Consider the following 22,685-nt stretch of genomic DNA (forward strand, 5'->3'; position numbering starts at 1 on the left):
CTTGAGAGAGATACACACTTGGATGTATAACTCGCCTTCCATTTCTTAATCATTACCTACTTTCAAGTCTCATAGTTACAACACCTCAAAGTCCAGATTCTTCATTGTTTTTATGCCATAGTAATAGTCAGATGTTTGTCATAGTATGTTAGGATCTTCGTTGTCACAGGTACACAATATTTGCAGATTTTTGAGGTCTAAAATGGGCCTCTTAAGAAAAATGTACAACCAAGGTAAACTTTATAAGAACCAATAGGATTCAAGATGATGATGTCAACCATGGGGGATGATTCACCATTTTTGGAGTAAAAAAGTAAAAAGATTAAAAAATAATAAAATAATAAAACTACTTTTTCGACTCGTATTTTCAACTTATCTCCCTAAGGTTTTACCCAAATTTCGAGCAGGTGTACTCGTTGGATGCAAAATTTAATTCCTCATCCAAGGAGTACCCATATTGCTTACTTTCAATGGACCCTCTGTTACATGAAAAATGAGAAATAAATGAAAAACGTGATTGCAATCACGTTTTTCATGTATTTCTCATTTTTCATGTAGCAGGGTCCATAGAAAGTATGCAACATGGGTACTTCTTGGATGAGGAATCAAATTATGCTTCCAACGAGTGTTGCCACTCGAAATTTGGGTAAAACCATAGGGAAATAAGTTGAAAATACGAGTTGAAAAAATAGTTTTTTCTTTTTTCTTTTTAAAATTTGATGATGTAATCTAATCTTATTTTATTATTTCCACAATTATTTTATAGTTTCCTTAGGAGGCCCATTTTAGACCTGAAAATTCCCCTAATATTTAGAGAGATACTGTAGCTTTTATTCAGAATAGAAGATGCTACTGAAACTCTCTGCTAAGAATTATTAGTTTGGATTACTTCCATAGGATCAGATCTTTTGTCTAGGATTATCATAATGTCTTCACATTGCTTCTAACCTTCTTTTCATACCTTCTTTAGCTGGGTGTTGCAGACATATGATAATGATCTTCTTCAAAGGGAGTGGTGACTGCTTAAACAACGATGAATCTGCTGCAATAATATCTTCAAGCAAAATGCCAAGAAAAAGTGATCTCCAAATTGTCTTCCAGTAACCTTAGCTCTAATAGCATGTTGGAAAATCAAGGAAAATGTAGATGAAGGATGATTTTCCTTACTTGATAATTACTTGTAATTTTGTTGGCTTCTTATTAAATTTTTTGTGTTCGTTTTCTTCATCAAGCAATTTCCAAAATATAAGCATGAAGATCAAAAGAGACAATAAACAAAAGATATAGGCTCCACATCAAGGAAAAACCCCACAATTGGGGAAAATCTGAACAATCCTCTTCTTACAGAATCAGATCAAAAGAGATTTTCAAGACTAAGACCAAGACAAATACCTCCATAAGATCCCCAAGTCAGCCCTCCAATCACTGTCATGAACCTGCCCTTTAGATGACTTTGCCTCACAAAGAAATTCGTCCTTCCTATAGCTTGTAATTCACAGACCTCATGATCCTCCTCTAGCTCGCATAATACAGTTATTACAATTCTTTTGTGATACACATTACTATACTTCTTTAACTCGCATTTCATCATGGAAGTAGTTCTTCTTTAGCTCATCAAGCTACGCAAGGATAGTCTCTGTTATTTGCATATCTTTTACAAACTTTAAATATCAGGAGCTTCGCATTCTTTCAGCCTTAGGAATTGACATCTTTGTTGAATTTCCACAATCTTGGGTCTAGGTTAGAATCTTAAAATCGTTGACACTACCAAACCAAGAATCTCAACAAGAACTACTTTGCACAATGGAAAATATAAAGCAATAAATCACATATGCACAAGTATACACAATTTTTAACAAAATTGTACAATAATGCACAACCCAATCTTCGTTATATTAAGCCAATTCTGAATAATACAACAGCCTATGGTATACAAGATACAGTGACAAACTTCATTGTGTAGACTCTATTTCGTATCTGTATCTTGTCCTGTCGGTCCTTTGCTCTCTTATTGCTCACTAGCTGCCCCTTAGTCCTTCAAAGGACAACACATCGAGACTCCAAGAGGGCTATCACCTAACACTATTGCAAGTCACTTTTGTTGCATGTACACAGGTTAATCCAATCTTCTCTCTAGGCTGGCCAATACCTAAGCTCCATTTTTCGTCCATCAAAAAGTTGCTCATAAGGCTCCAACCTTCAGCCCTCTTCATCACTTTGAGATAGCTTGTCTAGGGCTACTTTGGGTAGCCAACATACTGCCCTCCACCAGATCATTGGCTCCCAATCCTCCACTGCAAGTTCTGCTCCTAGGATGGACTTTTAACCTCCACAACAAGTCCTCCAAATGGCACCCACAGGCTGCTACAATTGTCCACACTAGGACACGATCCCTAACATCAAATCAACATGAATCAAACAACCAACACACACCTGCATTTGCCTTGGACCGAGGTTCTATTCTGCTGCAATTTCTATGGTTTGGTTAGAGCAAGACATAGGTCCACATCAACCCAATAAAACAACCCCACAGACCTTTTTTCTATTGTGGCTAGGGTCCTATAGCTTCCCTCCTTCCTCGCTGCTGATCTGGGCTTATAACCAACCCCAAAACCAACCCTTCTGTCCTTTGTTTAGGCTGCGGCCTTCTTCTTCTAGGCTCTGGGGCTGTGGCATCATAAGCAAGACAAAACTCCCTCAAACCTCACCCATACACCTCTACAAGTTGTCCAATGAATGCAACTACCTTCATTGCTCAAAATTCAAACTACAAGAGAAGAAACATGTTCATATGTTCATACTCAACCCAAAAATTATCCTTAAGACTGTGGTTGTCCTCATGTACTATTGTGGCCTTCTCACAAGTGAAAACGTGCCCTCAAAATAGACCCAAACACACTTTCCTCCTCCTTATGAGCTCGGTTGTCTCTCTGAGATTGATTGCCTATAAAATGATGCTCCTGGATGAGATAAATGACTCTCACACACCTGTTATTTATACACATAAGAGGGTTCCACGAATTAGATGAAGAGACATGTCTTTTGGACCAAGCCTACATGACTTGACCGTCCATAAATTAATTGTCAACTTCAAAAATTCATATCTCACTAAGGACAACTCGGAATTCGATGATTCTTGAAGCGTTGGATTCTCCTTTCCGCCCTCTTTCATCTCATTCCATCACATGTCCAAAATTCTCCATGGTTTTGGCCCAAATTCCGACAGGTGCAAAACCCAAAGCTTGGGTTCCAAGCCCACACATGACTCTTGTGGCGCTTTGTCCTCCAATCCCCGAAACCTAGGGCTTGGAGTACCTCCCAAGCTACTCAAAAATCAACAATCTTTTCTTAGATTATACAACACAGAAAACTCTCATGTTCTGCTCCAAACAAACTTGCAAATCCTGCCTCAGAAACTCGCATATTTTACTTCAGAACAACCACGTAATTTGTCTGATTTTGGTGGAGGATTCATGCCAATAAATACATGTTCGTCACTATGAAGACTCGTGTCTGTTCAGGAAGTCGACCTGACCAACTTGAGGGCCGACTTAGTCTTATGGAGGTAAATTCGACTATTTTTTATTAAACTATTTTTTTTTCCTTTTTTCTTGCAAAGAGTCCAAATGGACTTTGACTCAAATTTAATTCTTTAACTCAATTGAAACCTAGAAGCTTGAAGGACATGCTTAACTAAAGAAATAATAATATAAATATTTGTCTTCTTTTTTTGCTTTAGTTGCAAGTACAAAGATAAATATGAAGACTAAACCTAGTTAATTTTCCAACTGCAAGGGGATGTTGTCTGTCAGTTGAAGACAATTCTAGGAGAAAAATTTTCCTATGGGACCACCCATTGGTGGTGTGTAACAAATCCTAACATTACCAATGAATTTTAATTTGTTTGACTTTTGATAGCAATACGGCTTGCATCCAATTTAAAATGACAAGATATTCAGTGTCCAATCAAAAGAGTCCAGTCGTATCAATGTATCGATTTGGGATGGTTCCATATTATTGTTCGCTCCGCTACTAGTTGCAATAACTATGGTTCCCTTTTAATTAGCATCTGATATCCCACGAATTATGATTGATCAATGGTCCGAGAATGAATTATGTGAAAATTATGAAAACCGGAACCCTATTGCAGCAACTGATATTATTTCTCCTAATTATTAATTAATTAAAAATTTATCTGCTACAACAAATATCGAAATAAATACACTGCAACCTTCACAAATAAAATACTGCAGAAAAATAACGCGCTGGAAACTAAGAAATGCTAGTACACACATAAAATTAGCACAATTATTTTTGGACAAAAGTCCCCAAAAAAACACAACTTGGGAAAATCGGTGCAGCAGCTGAGGGTTTTATTATTATGCAGCAGTGAGAAATTATGAGTACAAATGGATGCCGAAATCTGGCAATCCTACAGAGAAAAATACTGGCAAAAATCTAGTGAGGATTTTTCCTCAGCCCACAAGCAAACTCTAAGCACAACTTGCCTTCAGAAACTCGGGCCTCTGACGTTCTGCGTCAACCTCTGCACAATTTGCTTGATGTCAAGCCTCTGACTGGTCTCTAATGACGTCGTTTTGCCTTCTGTTGGCTTGAAAGATGCTTCTCCAGCACTCTTGGACTCCTTCTCGACCATTAGAACTAAAGATGTCTCTCCCTCTTAGCAAATTGAATTTGCCTCTAGAAGTTGTTGTGTTGCCCCTGCGTCAACTTCTCTGTGGCTCTTCTACCTCTCTACAAATGCACTCATTGGATCTAGAATGCCTCCTCCAGCCTCACTATCTCTGCCCCTCACTCATCGCTTCAATCTCTAGCTCTCTCTGGCAACTAACTGTTTCTACTTTGGAAATCGATTTGCTAAGAAATCGAACTACTCAAGTGTCTCGAGTTATTTCTCCATCACCACATCGACCTCCTCTTATAATGCTTTGTCAGAGCACCAACAACCAAGATTAAAACTTAATCAATGCATAGAATCATCTTTGGGTCAATCCATGTGAGTTTCTAGATGATTCTCATCTTGACCTAATTAATATTGATTAATTAACCATATTCCCTAAGTTTAGAATTATGAAATATTTAAAAATTGGTTAATAATCTAATTAAGTCAACTCTAGGCAAAATTTCCAAAAACGATTTATGGGTTTTGGAGATCTCATGTATTCTAGCCTCTCCGCCATGTTTTGTGGCTAGAACACATCCAATGATACAAAAACTAACACTCCCTCTTAGCGAGGAATGTGTTCTATTATTGCACATCTTGTCACAACACTCTGTCTCTGCATCATCTCCTATCACGCTACTGAGGTCTAACTGTTGTTGCACACCAACCACTACGCAACTCTGATATACGCTACATCTTTGCTATTGTTGACACTGCCAACACTGCATCTGCACTGAAACTCCCTCTCATCTGTTTTTGTTGCGACTGCAACATTTGCAACTGAAAAGCATCCAAAATACTGAATCAACTGTGTTCAGTATGATGCCTATGTCTCCCGAGTCCTGACTGCTACTAGCATCTGCACTGTCACTGAAGACTTTGCGCTATTGCTGACTCTACATTGTGTCAACTACACTGTTGCCAACTCTGCACTGCGCTCCCCTGCATCTAACTGCTACTAGTCTCTACAACTGTCACTCGGTCTCTGACCGCATCAACTGCTACTAAATACTGTGGGCCCCCATAGCAAGGTATTGATCCATGAGGTGGACTCCTCAAGGATCCTGCACATCTATAGCGCTCTGGGGCTACAGCACCAAATCTCCCCACCTCACTCCTGGAGGTATATTAGCAAACATGGTGAAGTCTTCCTCTAGCTTGGAGGAAAGCTTATCAATCTCTGTTGAAGCTGCGTGCTGGTCCTACTTCTCCTCCTTATCCTTCTTCCTAAGAGGACACTGGGTACTATAGTGACTGAGCTCACCACACCTGAAGCACTTGACCTTTGACAGGTCTTTTTTCTTCTTCCTTTGCTCCCCTTGTACCTGACTAGGATCCTTTGACGTGAGGGCCACATTCTCCTCCTCCTTCACCTGCTTCGATCCGTTATTGCTGCCACTGATGGAGCTCTTCACTAGAGCTCATCTCAACTCCTCCTGCTGCAAATCTACCCACATTCTATCCCAGTCTGGCATCCTATCTCTGCCCAATATTCTTTGGACAAAGACCTGCCACTCCTCTGAGATGTTGTTGAGTGCCAATCGCACTAGTTCTGTAGGTTGAGGAGCTGCCCCAATAACTGACAATTGGTCTCAAACCGCTTGAATCCTAGTAAGGAAGGGGTCTATGCCTTCCCTTTTCTGCATCTGGATGCATCTCAACTTCTCCTCTAGGTACATCTTCTGCTGCTTGGAAGTACCCTAGTAAAATGTGCAGAGAGCATCCCACATCTGCTTGGCAATATCTTTGCCAGCTACATGTCAAACAACATGATCCCGGACTCCATCTAGGATCAACCGTTTCGCCCACGCCATCTCCTTCTAGTACCCTTTATGCTGATCTACGTCCTGAGGAATCGCCACTATATTATCAATGTAGGATTTCAAGCCATATTCATCTAAAAGGGAGGACATCCTAGCCTTTCAAATGACATAGTTGGAAGCTCCATCCAACCTATCCTGATCACGAAGCCCTGCAGTGGCCATCTCAACGAACTGTCAAAAACTCCCTCTTTCCTTCTGCTTGGCTGCTACCCAGCTACTCACACTCCCTTCTGGAGTGAGAAGATCTTCTCACAACTAATGTTGAATTGCTGCAAAACCCTTTACATCCAGTTAGAAATCTGCCCAACTAAAAGAAAATTTGAGTTGCTCCCTCTGCCTCTAGAATCACTCGATCTGGAAAATCAAATTTTTCTGCCTCTTTACCCAAAAAATCAAACTTCCTCAAGTAACTTAGACTCCTAGCAAAAGATTGCACTACCCCTAGGAATTTCGTCCTGCTATTGAACAGCGAAATTCCTTCTTTCGCTTCTGAGCTCTCTAGCTAATCAATTGTGATCTAATACCTTGTGAAAATTCTGAAAATCAGAACCCTATTGCAGCAACTAATATTATTTCTCCTAATTGTTAATTAATCAACAATTTATCTGCTATAGGAAATATCAAAATAAATACACTACAACCTTCACAAATAAAATACTACGAAAAAATTATGCGCTGGAAACTGAGAAATGCTAGCGCACACATAAAATTAACATAGTTATTTTTGGACAAAAGTCCTCAGAAAACCCAGCTTGGGAAAACCAGTGCAGCAGCTGAGGGTTTTATTATTATGCAACAGTGAGAAATTTTGAGTACAACTAGATGCCGAAATCGAGCAATCTGATAGATAAAAGCACTGGCAAAATCTAGTGAGGATTTTTCCTCACCCCACAGGCAAACTCTCAGCACAACTTGCCTTTAAAAACTCAGCCCTCTGACATTCTGCATCAGCCTCTGCCCTACTTTGCACAGCCTACTTGATGTCAAGCCTCTGATTGGTCTCTGATGAAGTCGTTATGCCTTCTACTGGGTGGAAAGATGCTTCTTCGGCACTCTGGGACTCCTTCCCGACCTCTGGAGCTAAAGACATATGTCCCTCTCAGCATATTGAATTTGTCTCTAGAAGTTGTTGCGCTACCCCTTCAATAGCTTCTATGTGGCTCTTCTGCCTCTCTGCAAATGCACTCGCTAGATCTGGAATGCCTCCTCCAACCTCGCTATCTGTGCCCCTCACTCACTGCTTCGATCTCTAGCTCTCTCTGGCAACTGACTACTACTACTCTGGAAATCGATCTGCTAGGAAATCAAACTACTCAAGTGTCTCGAGTTATTTCTCCATCACCACATTGACCTCTTATAATCCTTTGTTGGAGCACCAACGGCCAAGATTAAAACTTAATCAATGGCTAGGACCATCTCTAGATCGATCTGTATGCGTTTCTAGATGATTATTGCTTTGACTTAACTGATTAATTAACCATATTCCCTAAGTCTTCTCTAAATCGATCCATATGCGTTTCTAGATGATTATTGCTTTGACTTAACTGATTAATTAACCATATTCCCTAAGTTTAGACTTAGGGAATATTTAAAAACTAGTTAATAATCTAATTAAGTCATTTCTACGCGGAATTTCCAAAAATGATTTCTAAGTTTTGGAGATCTCATGTATTCTAGCCTCTCCACCAAGTTTCATGGTTGGAACACATCCAATCTATGTTGCAGGGGAGTGCTCCCCCCCCCCAATCCCGCTCCCAATCCGCGGGGGAGCGACTTGGGAGCGCGCTCCCTAAAAAAATTTCGCTCCCTGCCTTTTCGGGAGTGTTTTGCCTTTTTTGCAATTTTTTTTTGTAGAAATGTTTGAAATGCAATTTTTTTTGAAAGAAACAAATAATTTTTGAGTGGGGCAGCTTGATGATCAAGTCTAGGCCCTAGTATTGATATGTTATTCATGGTAATGTTAAATTCTTAAAATAAAAGTGACATTTTCCTTAATCTTCATTTTCATCCTTTTACTTAAATTTTTAACATTACCATAAAATGACTTGGGATGTTTGAGAGTGGTTTTGGCCTCATTGGATTTCATATGCAAAAAGTAGAATTTTAGATTTCATTCAAAATCCAGCAGACTTATCAGTTTTTCAGGATTTCAGGATTGGGGAATTGCAATGTTTCCATTGAATTTTGTCATGTATTAGGGTATGGAACTCATATTTAATCAAGAACACCAATCCCTCTATGTGCCTTGACGTTAGTGACATTGGTTGTCGAACTCCTCTATCATGACCCTCCTAAAAATGTACGCATCACTCAAACAAAATCTTGACTTGACATGCTATGCTTTTTCTATCTTATGTTAATGTTTAGAGGGTGATATTAATGACAAAGATCCCTATACAGATACAGAGGTAAGAACAAAGATCCTGATTTTCCAACAAGACTAAAAAATTAGACATTTCTCGTGGTGGCAAGAGGCCCAAGCATAAGAAATAGATAATAGATTTACTTCTCTTTTCTAGTTTCTAATAGCTTTTATAACTATTGACTCTTTCATATTTATTATGATATTTTTTTAAACAATATATGACAATTTAAGTTTGAAGTTGGCAATTATAACTCATTAGTAATGAATTATGAATACGATGCTTCATGAAAGTTGAAAGTTGTTTCATTTCATTTCATTTTATAACATTTCATTTCATGTTAGATATTATTTGTTGTAATGGTTACACTTAGCTTACAAGTACAACTTTGGTGATCAATGATGATAAATGTTATATATTGAATTTTGAAAGCTTGAAACTTTAAGATTGATGAATCATGAGACTCAATATGTTGTATGTTACTATGTTACTAACTTGTGGACGTGGTTGATGAAGATTATAACTTCTAGATGATTGTTGTTATATGGTTCAATCTATGTTTTTTTTGTTTTTTATATCTAATTCATTATTTTACATGTTTTTGTTGACATATATGTACCAAAATATATGTCAACAAAAAAACGCTCCGTGATTCGCTCCCAAACCGGGAGCTTCTGAAAATGTCGCTCCCGCTCCCAAGTAACATTGCATCCAATGCTACAAAAACTAACAAATTCTTCAGTGGGAAAATTATTTTTTGCATGTTGAACCCAAAAAAACTAGTATGAGGGCTCTCCTTTTCCCAACCGGTTTGAAAAGTGGTGAACGGGGTCAGCCTGCCTGAACGGTTTTCACGGTCGCAAGGGTTGGTGGATTTGGCTGCAGGAAGATAGCAGTCTTTGTGTGCAGTGGTTGCAGGCAACATGCAATGTATGCTGTGCGGACGCAGTGGAGTAGGGTGGTGGTGTACAACAGTTGGGGCATAGTGCAGGCTGATGCAGCTAGTCAAGACAGCGGCAACCGCAAATTTTTTTAATTTATTTTTTAATTACTTTTAATATATTTTTTTTTGCTTGATCCTTTTTATTTTATTTCTTTATATATATATATATATATATATATATTTTGACTATTTTTCCTTAAAAAAATTATGTACTTTTTGTTTACTTTTTTTTTAAATTCCTATATATATGTATATACTTTTTCTTCTCTTCTTTTGTTTTTTTAATTAATTTATTTATTTACTTTTACGGCCAAGGGCCTAAATGACAAAACCAGCAAAATGGGGAAACTCCAAAGTTGTGTAGCGAAACAATTCAATCGCAATGACAAAGAAGTTGACAGAGGGTTGATGGCCAATGGCCAGAATCAGAGAACACAACTCTGATACCAATTTTATGAATAAAATTCGTACTCCCAAGTTAAATACTCCAGAATACTTGGAATATGACGATGTCCATTGAGGATACTAATATATATATATATATATATATATATATATGTGAGAATATGATTTGGTTACAACTGAGGATCCCATATATATAAGTAGGTTGGTATCCCTTCATAAACAGTCATGTCTTATGAGACATGCCACTTCAGTATATTAATCACTGTTAACTATTTAATTATTAATTATTTACATTCATAACATTTTTGTTAGGGTTAACACTGAACAAATCTAATTTCTTTAAATACATAAACTTAAATGTCATTTATTACATATGACTTATTTCTCACTTTATGACATTACAACATTACTTATATACATAACATATGTTACTTCTTAGATAAAATAAACATTACAATGTCTTCAAAACATTCAATGTAAAAGTGTTAGACCCCATAACATAGAAAACTAGGAAGAGGAAAATCAGGCAAGACATCTCAAATATCATAGAAATAAAGGAAAAATGATCAAATTGTGAAGACTTAACAGGCTTATTCCAATTAAAGCCTCTGCAGCACTCTACAGCTATTTCTTACCTGAGTGGATTTTAGTCTGACTGCATGCAGTTCCTCTGTTAAACTTACGATCCTGTAAACAGAACCATGCCATCAAAAGTGCTGAACTTCTAATATTCAGTAAATGCTAAGACCATATTACATAGAAACCTACAAGCAAAAATATTAATGACTCCAGTAGGAGAAACCAAGAATATACTTGGATTGCAGTTCCGCAATTTTTGCTAGTAATAGTCGCTCTCTTTCTGTTGCTGTCTCAACCTACATATACAGCACAATTCAAGCATGGGCATTGGTATTTGAATACCATAATATAATCCTCCGAAAAATAATTTGAATATACAAAGAACATGCAATGATTTCGATACCATGCCTGCAAATCCCTAATATGAGAAGTGCATTCATAGAGAAATGAAATAGCTTGCATAAGCTTCCTGTTATAACCATTATGATTAACTATGGTTAACATCTTAAGTGCATACAACTAGTATACTTTATTTAGATGATTTACATTTATAGTTACAATTGAGCTGAACAGTGGTCCAGACTTGAATGAACTGAACAGTGAACATGAAACATTTAAATCAGAAATTTATCTCTAAATCATAATCTGGATTTTAAATTTTGCTCTTTATTTTTAAATTTTCTCAAAACTAAATGAGTTAAGAACAGAAACTAAAGTCACTACTCTAAACTACCAAACCTGGAACTCAAAACGGTAGTCTATAGCAGTAAATGTATCTTAAAATTAAAATGCCAAATGAACCTGGATATTTAAGGATTCCTTAAAAAATAATCATAAAGTCTAGACTGTGCATGTTGTAAATGAAAATTTCCAGCGGCAAACCGAACTCTTGGGCTGCAAATTAAGCTCAGAAATGAAATTGTGTTTGTCTCGTGTAAATAATAAACTCAGAGCTCATTGCTTCAGTAATCCTCTTCATCAAAGTCTGGCATCTGCAAATTACTTCAGAATTCCTATTCTTTCAACGTACACTGTATTCCCTTAGGGCAAGGCTTGATATTCCTCAAACAATAAAGGATCGTAATAAGGATGGCTCAAAGAGTAAAGACTCGAGTGAAATCAGAATCATGAAAAATTAAAATGGGTCCCCCTAGGTTTTTCTTATTTTACGCTGACTTTAATCTTTTTAACATTTACCCCATTTTTTCTGTCTTTTATGAAGATTTTGTGGGACACAGGAGGAGACGCCCGGTGTCTTTGAGGAGACTTTTCTCACGTCTCAGGTACTCGAGATGTCTCCCCTCTCTCAAATGTGTACCTTAAACCAGGAGAAGTGTATTCCCGCTACTATGGAAATAATCTAAGTGCCCTAGACAAGTAATAACTGAAACAGAAGAGAGCACAACACTTCTATTGTGCTCTTGGGCATCACACTTTGTTAAAGAAGACATTGAACAATTCAAATTCAATTTATTGTATCATAATTTAATTGCTTTTGCCATTAATCAAAGATAGGCATGTCGGTGCCCAATAAAAGTCTAGACTTGAGTGAAAGTTAAATAGTGAATTTGAAAATTTAAGAAATGAAAATAAAAAACCTCTCTCAATCAGAGTCTGGCTTTCAAATTTTGCTTGTTATTTTTATTTTTTTCTCCAAACTTAAAAAGTTATGAACAGTAAACTAAAGTCCCTATCCTAAACCAGTAAACTCAGAAGACAAAACGGTAAATGTATCTTAAAACTCAAAATTCCTTCAAAATAATCATGGAGTCTACACTCTGCAAGTTGTAAATGAAAATTTCAGGCTGCAACGGACTCAAGCTTCAAATTCAAATCAGAACTGAGAACTTGATTGCCTCTTCTGCTTAAATACTAAACTCAGAACTCCTTTCTTCAGGGTTCCTATTCCTTAACTCAAAGTCTAGCACATGTAAATTACTTCAATGATTCTATTCCTTCAGTGCACACTGTATTTCCTTACGAAAAAGCCTCAAACAGTGGTAGGATCAAACAAGGATGGCAAGAATGAAGACTCAAGAGTGAAGTAACTTTTCAGATCCACTAGCCATGGATGATCAAGGTCATATGGATCCTAATACTTGGTAGGGCTTCCATGGCAGGGACATCATTCATTTGTCAACTCTAGCCACAAGGTTGTTATCGCAGCTTGCCAGTTCCTCATCAACTGAGAGGAATTGGAGTACATATAGCTTCATCCATCCAGCGCAGCGAAATACAGTGGGAGCAATGAAGACTGAGAATCTTATATATGTCAATTCTAACCTCCGTCTTCTATCACATTTTAGTGCAAAGTATAAAAAAGGTCCAATGTAATATACTTAGGGGGGATAATATGGGGTACAAAAGGAGGTACCCAAGGGAATAATGTAATAATGGGATGGGCCATAGTAATAAATAAGGTGGTTAACCTGTATCATGTAAGGGACCACAGTGAGTTAGTAATAATGTAATGGGCCCATGGTATTAGATAGATGGTATTGAGGGAACCATGGTAATGACCCATGGTATTGTATGTATGAGGCCTATATAGAGGCTGAAGACTCCCATTGAGAGATACCAAGGATTATTGTATGAACAGGCATATAGCTTGTGGAGTGCTCTCCTTCCTTAAGAAGTGAATGTATGGTGTTGCCCTACCTTAAGGGTTTGATATTAATAAAGAAAAACATTCTATCTATATTCAGATCTTGTTATTTCTTGGGTTTATTTCTATTCTCATATATTTCTGGGTTAAATCTATAACAAGTGATATCAGAGCACTTTCTTGGGCAAAAGTGGAGAATTTTTTTTTATTTTTTGCAGGAACTTTCTAGGGCGGCGAGTTTGCAAATCAGATCTGTATGTTTTAGGGCAAAATCTACAAAATCTAATTGCATATATAGATTCTTTGTGAAAAATACCGGATTTCAAAAAAAAATCAGTCGAATCAGAGTCCGGATGAAGGAGATATCGCTGATCTAAAAATCAGTGGTGTTGCAGACATTTTTTCGGGGCAGCGAGTTTGCGGCACAGATTTGTACATTTTGGGGCAGAATCTACAAAATCTAATTGCAAATTTGGATTCTTTGTGAAAAATACCTAATTTCAAAAAAAAAAACAGTCAAATTGGAGTCCAGATGAGGGAGATATCGTTGATTTAAAATCAGCTCTTTTTCCAGAATTTTTGGTGACGGCGGGAGAGTTGCAGCGCAGACCTAAAATTCCAGTGCCTGGATCAGGATTTCTATCACATGGGCAGATGCAGAATGGTTGTTCCATTTCCGAAAACTGATCATAATAGGGATTCTGAGCAATATTGACTAAATTGTAACAATTTCAAATTTTCACCAAGTAAGTGAATTTTTTTTCAAAAGTCTCTCCATGGTGGCTCTATGTTTTACAGGAAAAGATAATGGCCCTACTGTTGAAGAATTCATAAAACAAAAACAATCAGTATGGCCAAAAAATTGGAAGGATTCAGTGTGGCTTGGTTTCAAAGATGAGGCTTACAAATGGTATTTCTCACTTGACAACAAGCAGTTGACAAAACTTTCAGATGTAGAATTTGAAAGAGTCCTTTTAGACAAATGGTCTCGTGCTAGAACAAAGAAGAATGAGACATGTAAGGGGTTATTTTCTACTGATATATCCTTATTGCAGGTTTATGGATTGATTCAGAAAGAGAAAATTAGTGTCTCTATAAATCCGAGTTTCAAGCAAAATCTCATAAATGTCAACTTGGCAAAAAAATTACAAGTGCCAGCGAACCACATGGAGCGCTCACAGGTTAATAATGAGCAGGTGCAAGTTTATAAAGATTTGAAGATTTCGATGGATAAGTATGTGTTGCATTGTGATTTTACACTTCAGATATGGATAACATGGATGTTGTTTTAGGATATCCTTGGATGGAATCTGTGGGTACTCTCAATATTAATGTGCAGAAGAAATTCCTGAAGATCTAGAATAAAAAGAAGAAAATTACATTGCAGGATATTTCCATTAAGCCACAAACAGAAACTAAGGAGGCAATAGCACAAAGCTCTAACGAAACTTACACATTAGATGATGAGCCTTTGATGATCGACAATCAAACACAAACAGAGGTTGAAGCAGAAAAGGTTACAGGTGCTGATACATCAGATGAGGGCTCAGTGGTTGAAGTAATATTGGAAGATAAGCAACAAAAGATGCCAAAACATGTACCAGCTACCAATCAGGCTCCATTAGGTGGTGAATTAAAGCAAAAGACACTGTGGGTTAACACTTCAGCATATCACCACCCACATCACCCCGCAAGAAAACAACCAACAAGATGGCAACGAATTAGCCACCAAGACAACAACCCCCGCGTGACAGATAGAGAGGAGCAAAGATCCACCTACTACACATCAACACAGAAGCGCTGCCAAGGTCAACTTCCATCTCAAGCGAGCAAGGCACCAACAAGATCGAGGATTCACCTTTCTCTTGGATGGCTAGATGCACGTGCATGGTACCAATGGACTACTCTTTTGAGTAAATCTTATTATTTGTGTTCTTCCCATGTTTCGGGGACGAAACATGTTAAGAGAGGTGGAATGTAATATACCTAGGCGAGATAATATGGGGTACAAAGGGAGGTACCCAAGGGAATAATGTAATAATAAGATGGGCCATAGTAATAAATAAGGTGGTTAACCTGTATCATGTAAGAGACCACAAGTAGTTAGTAATAATATAATGAGTCCATGGTATTAGATAGATGGTATTGAGGGAACCATGATAATGACCCATGGTATTGTATGTATGAGGCCTATATAGAGGCTGAAGACTCCCCATTGAGAGATGTCAAAGATTATTGTATGAACAAGCATATGGCTTGTGGAGTGTTCTCCTTTCTTAAGGAGTGAATGTATGGTGTTGCCCTACCTTAAGGGTTTGATATTAATAAAAAGAAGCATTCTATCTATATTCAGATCTTGTTATTTCTTAGGTTTATTTCTATTCTCATATATTTATGGGTTAGAAACATCCAAGTAGGATGTGGGATGTGGAACTTAGATATTTGACTTAAACATGATACTGAATGCCATGACTCACCTCAATCTACTTGAGATTGCTACACAACCAATTCTTACTTCTACTGCAATTTTGACATTCCTGGTAAACCATCATCTATTCATGATGTAGAGTTGCAATATGTAGATGATGAGGATGTAGACCCATTTGAGGATTTATAGTCAAACCTACTTTATATTTTCATATTAGTAGAGTGACCATTGATGAGGCACTCATTTTTGTATTTACTACTATCATTTTTGTATGAGGCAAGATGCATCATTTCAGTGTTTAGATTCATAAATTATCTAATGATTTTAGTTCTAATGTTGTGACTCATGAATGGTCTTAATTTTGAACTTTGAATATGTTTTTTAAAATAAAATAATATATATATATATCTTATTATATATTTTTGTACTTGTCGCATCTGGATCTTGGCTTTTCAAAAAGCAAATGGATCTTAATCTACAACTGTATCTTGGTAACATAGCATTTATCATATTCAAGTGCTCTAGACTAACCTGCTCACTGACCTGATTACAAGGGCATTCCTCTTCACTATGTGACTCATTAGGTTTGACACCATAGAAATCCCTCTTGATTTACCATATTAGTAGGAGCAAGGGTGTTAAGAACATTCTATTGAGAAGGATTCTTGCCACTATTGGAATTTCTCTTAGGAGCTCTGTCATTGTTGAATTGGGGCTTGGGAGGATAATTTTGGCAGGGCCCTCTTCGCCTCTCTAAGATTGTCTATTTGTTCATCATCACCATTTGCCCTTGCATCAATTCATTAGTAATATTATCCAACTTTTGGGCAAAGTTTTGTAAGGTAGACTCAATCTAGGCACTTGGCTTAGACTTCTCCTCCACTTTGGCACTGTGATATGTAGGCATATCAATCTTACATATGGTTAAGTTGTGTTCAATGGTAGCAGCAAAAGCTTTGGCTTGGTTAAGGGTGTGAGGGTCCTTATCCTTTAATGCATAAGACATATGTCTAGGTTAGGCCTCAATGTTGGAAATACTGAGGGGGGTGAATTACTATTTATTAGCAATTAACACTTTATTAATCTTTTTCAGAGCATTAGTTATTCTTCAGCATTATTATTATTATTATTATTATTATTATTATTATTATTTACCAGATATAAAATGTAGTAGACAACACCATACAACAATGCAGAAAGATAAAATAGTAGACACAATATTTTCGGTGGAAAACCCCCTCCGGGTCAAAAACCACCGAACACTTCTTAGTAATTGTCTTCTTCTTCTCTTTAAAAGATTTAATTACATCAAGTTCTCAACCATAACTAAAGGAGACCACAACCCCCTGATTTACAGGCTACAACTTGTAGGAGGCTACTACACCCTAATATCCCGTTGCAACCGAAAGGACACCCCTATGCCTTGTGAGTTAGGCCATAACCTGACAAGTGCCCCAACACTTTGTTTACCAGTTGTTGTCGGAAGGATGCTTTGTCGCCCTATAATTTATCAGCCCCAGCTGAAAGGATGCCACAAGCACCTTGTGCAAGCTACGACCTGCCCCAGCACCACCCTAAAGTATTCTCAAGGCAACAACCTGAAGGTGACTCCAATCACCTGCCTTGCACCACTCTGCCACCCTAATCAACAAGCAAACCACATTTCACAATTTCCAGGCTAGATCACCCTGTGCTCTGAATCAATATAAGAATACTGTAATGAAGATAATGCTGCTCTGTATACTTTGTCAAATCCCGATAGCCACTGAAAACTACCAAATCAAGCCACTAATCAAACTGCCTATCAAATTATGTTTATCAATGTTGTCACATCAACTATCAACTTACCACCACAAATCACTGCTCAAACTAACCACTAACCACTACACATCACTACTGCATATCACAGTGCTCAACCAGGCCATTATTGCCAACTGCACAGCAAAGCTCAATTAGGCCACTATTGTCGACTGCACATCAGTACTCAAACTGACAACTAACCACTGCATATCACAGCTCAACCAAGCCACTATTGCAAACTACGCATCATTGCTCAAACACAATGTCAAGCTAAACCATTGCACTACACATGAATAGATGAGTGTTCATGAGCTCATAACGCTGGCTACCAAGCATCACTATACCAAATTGCTTGTACTGTTGCAAGTGTTGGGCACAAGTGTTTGATGATGGCTCAAACGATAAACCAAGATGCCTCAAATCATCCCTATGACATGCTTGCAATGTTCTCAAACTCTGCACAAGGAGGGCTACAATCACATGTCATATGGCTGCTCAGATAATGGTATGAGGTTCCTACAATGTGTTTTAGACCAAAGCCCATATCCCAATAATAAAAGATAGAAGCCCTAACCAGAATGATGGATAAAGGTCAACGCCAACAAACCTAGCCAAGAAGCCCATACAATAGACTTAAGGACAAAAGATGCTGACAAGAAACAAACACTTAGCGCAAAACCACAAATCCAAAAGGGTTTGTGGAATAGTACAAGAACAAACAAGTCCTTACTCAAAAGCTACAAAGCTACAAGACATTAGACCTAATGGACCTAATTGACAAACCCTAGAGCTACAGATTTGTAAGCAGACCAAAATACAAACCCTAAACACAAAACATTAACAACAATCCTCTTGTTCTTTTATTTGCAAAACTATGATGAGACTCTGCTTGCAAAATGATATATTGTTGAATGGTTATGAATGCTTACTTATATCAAGAACTTTATACACTGTATTTTCAAAACCCACTATTATTTCAAATATTGTAGGTAAATTGAGGCTTCAACAATTGAACATGAATACTCAAATGTGTAATCAATGATGTTTGCAATCACAACATAATTTGAAGTCAATGATTAACTTAGTGCATTTGATCCTACCAAGGTTGTGAAGTCAATGATTGGAGTGCATTTGATCCTACCAAGATACTCAGAGATACACAATGAGATTACAGTGAGGATTATTGTCATATATTGACAACTGTAGGAGATATGCCAAATCTCTTAGTGTTAGGTCAAGGCTCAAATCTTCTCATGAAGACAAGATGACTGTAACGCTGCCAATTGCTTTAGGCATGAACTGAACTCATGATTCCTTGTTATAATTTAGGGATTACCTTAGGTCACATACCTCAAATACGATCCTTGAACCCTTCTTGTTGATGGAGTGCAACTGTACTTATGATGAGACTTGTAACTTGTTTCTTTCAACATATGACCCTTAAAATCATTGCTATCATTGTAATGATGCTACAGGACATAGTCACAATTCTTAGAGATAGTTGCTTGCAAGGTCGGCTCAATAGTCTTTAGTCTTCACTGTCTGGACCTAAGTAGCTGGATTTGTTAAAAAGGGGCCACGTGTCTAAATCCTGCAAATCAGACACGATTTGCTGGGGATTCGAATCCCAGAAGGGGACACGGCGTGTCCGAACGGGACACGTACGAATCCCATACGTGTCCCATTAGGACACAATGTGTCCCGATTCTGGGATTCGAATCCCCAAAAATGAAACCCGCAGGCATAAAAAAGATGTTGTTCTTTATGTTTTTTACCATTTCTCTCTTTCAATTTTGCATACTTTGAGCTGTGGGAAAGGAGCTAAGGGTTTGGAGCAAGGAGCTAAGGGTGTGGAGTGTTCGGCAAGGAGATTCAAGCACCAGGTAAGTGCATTTCATCTCTATTTTTTTGCATTTCTATTACAGCAGTCTGTATACGATCCTTTTTTACAAATTTGTGCATGTTTTGTTTATTTTTTTTACAGTATTCGTGGCTCAATCAAGGGCAGCAGTTAGGGGGCAAAGGAAAGGGAAGAATGTCTCCATTGGAGATGCCCCTCCTCCCCCAATATCATCAGAGTCTGCTGCAAGTAATGTTGAGGGAAGAGGAGGACCTAAAGACAACAATGAGAAACATCCCTTGTGGAAATATGTCACAAGAGAGGATGGGACAAGCACCAAGGGGAAGGGAGGAGGCAATGTGCAATGGAGATGCAACTTTTGCCACATTTCTTTCAAAAGCACATATTACCGTGTGAAAGGCCATTTGTGTAAGAAATATCTAATTTTTAATATATCTATATATATATTTAATAAAATAATATATAATGAATCCTACGTGTCCTGTTCTGGGGTTACGTGTCCTGTTCTGGGGGGTCAACGTGTCCAAATACGCCACTCGAATCCCCGTATCCTACGAATCCCGAATCCCCATGTCAGATGACTTAGGTCTGGACAGATATATATGTCTATTCCAATTTGCAGACCTTAGTCCGCACTCACTGAAATTTCAGTGAATTTTTCTTGAGGAAATGCTAGGCCGAGAGAGGCCACAAGTCTGTGTAGTTTGGGAGACAACCATATGCAACAGATGTTAATTAACTTGTGACAAATCCGTTGAACTGAGTAATTGTGTAAGGTTTGTCCTTGATTCAAGCCTCCAATCTTATTTTGGGCCACAGAGAGACTTCAACAAGGATTAGTCCTGTACTCCATTAATTGCCCAAACAAATCCCTTAATACCCAAAGAAAAATTTAAACAAAAAACCTTGGACCGAATTTTGTTTTCTGCTCAAGAGGTAGTCTTCATTGCATGCATCACAGATTCTATTGTAGCCATAATTGAATGTCGAAACTTCAAACGAATATTTAATAATAGGTTTGCAAAAGAAAGAGTTCCAAAACAGATTTGCAAAGGTGTGGTTTGTGGCAATATAGGAGCTTCTAATATAGCCTCGCTGTCCTGCAACACACACAAACCACAAGACAAAAAAAGAAACCTAAGCCTACCCTCCCAGAGATCTTCGTTATCTGCCTCAAGGTGGACAAAAAAATTCAGCGTGAGAGATCACAAGATGATTCGTTATAGTTCTTACCATTGGAAGGAGATAAATACTCCTTTTTATAGACTATAAGAGGGCTTTCATAATGGTGATCGTTAGAGATTATGAGGGGCTCTAAGGTTTAGAAGTTGGAGGTTTAGGGGTTTAAAATTCAACATAATGTATGCCTTGTAGTCCAAGAAAGGAGTGTCACTAGAATAGATACTTAGCACTTGTCCACTAAGTAGAATAAGGACTTAGGACTTTAAAGACTTAGGACTTTTCCACTAAATAGAATAAATATTCCTTATATTAGATGTTTGAAATCCATTAACCAATGAATGGATATCATATCACAAACCACTTGGGGTTTTCGCCCAGAAAATGGGATAATCAACTTCAAATGCAATTATCTCTCTCAAACCATAAGGCTTCTTAGGGCGTCCTGCATACCATTGGAAAGATCTCGACGAGGAGAATCCAATGACATGGATCTCCAAGACAAATTCAATGATTAGCTACTTCAAAAACCCTGGAAAAAGTTAGGGTATGTCCTTAGTCCAGCAAACCCAAACCCTAGAACTTGAGTTTTCAACCATCCAACACTGTAGCCCTCAACTTGATGTAATCAGGACAATTCTAAGAAGTGATCATCATTCATTTGACATCAATGGTTGGTGTTAAAGTCAAAGTCAAACCCAATCAAACCCCAGGGTTGACATCAATGACAACACCATCCAACACTCAACATACAAGTCAAGGATAGTCTGCTCAGTAGATTTATATAGATTAGGCACTTCTTTGCGCAATTTATCAAATGTCTGGGTGAAATCCTTAACACTTTTATTGTCAGTTTTCCTAGCTCCCTAAAACTTAGCTAAGAGTTACATGCCTTTATGATGCCCCATCTCTTGTTAAATGCTTCATGGAGTTGGTCCTAGTTCTTGAGGCTTCCTACACAATCTCAGTACCAATCCCTAGCACTTCCTTCTTCTATTAATCTTCCACCAACAGCCCAGTTAAAATTCAAGTATGTGTTTCTCAATTGTGATTGCATCAGTCCCATTGAACTTAGGCATCCACTCTTCATACTTTTTAGGCAACTTATGAGGAGCATTAGGAAGCAACTCAAATCCAAGGGTTTGAGTGCAACATTAAGCCACGACCTGGCCAATTTGTTTGAGGTGGAATACCTACTCAAGAGGTTCTTCACTATAGGGGAAGGGGAAATTATGGGGGAAGATGAAGAGACGACAGTCTTATGATTAGTTCTTGTCTTTCAAGGAGAAATGGATCCTTTTAGCCTACTACCAGGGGGTAAGGAAGGGGATTTAGCTACAAGAATCGCTAGATGAGAGGGTCTAACCTAGACTTTGGGATACTCTCATCAAAATTATTCAAGCATAAACCTCGAATCACAAGGAGGTGGAATCAACCCCTCCCTCGGCAATGGCGCCAAAGATGTCATTGTAAAATATAGTAGGCCTAGTGCAACACCTCACTAGACAGGTCTAGACCTTATGGCAACAAGAGAAAGGGCTACCATTGTCACCTCAACGACCTGTCTCCTTCTCTTTAGTCATAATTAACCACAAGGGAGGCCTCCCTAGATCACGCAAAGGATATTCTAATCAATGTTGCGAACATCAGCATCGAGGATCAAATCGGCAAGGGTCCGAAAAAACAAAACATAGTAGAAATCAGGAAAATATCGGTAAAAAATGGCAAACATCAGCAAAATTAAGATACCATAAAATATCTTTAAAAAACGACAAACATCGACTAGGCCAAAAAATCTTGATTTCAAAATTAAAATCAGGATGTTATCGAGATGTTCGCAACACTAATTCTAATGGAATGGTTCAAGGTGAAGAATAAGAGGTCTATAAAATTGGATAGAGTACTGACATGGCCTAGGTGTTCTATACTAGGGTTCAAATACTATATGCCTAAACCAAAGATAAGGCTACTATAAGTTAGAGTTTAATTGATATGCAATAATGAGGTGCACAATG

General features: G+C 37.9%; 1 protein-coding gene across 14 annotated transcripts in view; it reads right to left on the reverse strand.

The window, feature by feature from the left end:
* LOC149214756 (Protein kinase superfamily protein) overlaps positions 1-22,685 on the reverse strand; it is a 323,935-nt gene that overhangs the window by 20,922 nt on the left and 280,328 nt on the right. For 11 of the 14 annotated variants that reach the window (XM_089392394.1, XM_089392396.1, XM_089392392.1 and 8 more), the window contains 2 exons: positions 11,032-11,093; positions 10,854-10,905 (listed from right to left, as the gene is read on the reverse strand). The exons of 1 other annotated variant lie outside the window; for it this stretch is intronic. In XM_089392394.1, the coding sequence (XP_089248520.1) occupies positions 10,854-10,905; positions 11,032-11,093 (114 nt within the window). Of the gene's footprint in view, positions 1-10,853; positions 10,906-10,986; positions 11,094-22,685 lie in introns of those variants that run through there. 2 more of the 14 variants (XR_016250953.1, XM_089392398.1) reach the window with 2 other exon arrangements.

Source organism: Pinus tabuliformis, chromosome 1_1 (genome assembly GCF_031772625.1).
Source record: "Pinus tabuliformis cultivar Carrire ecotype Pingquan chromosome 1_1, CPIR1, whole genome shotgun sequence".
Classification (NCBI taxonomy): domain Eukaryota; kingdom Viridiplantae; phylum Streptophyta; class Pinopsida; order Pinales; family Pinaceae; genus Pinus; species Pinus tabuliformis.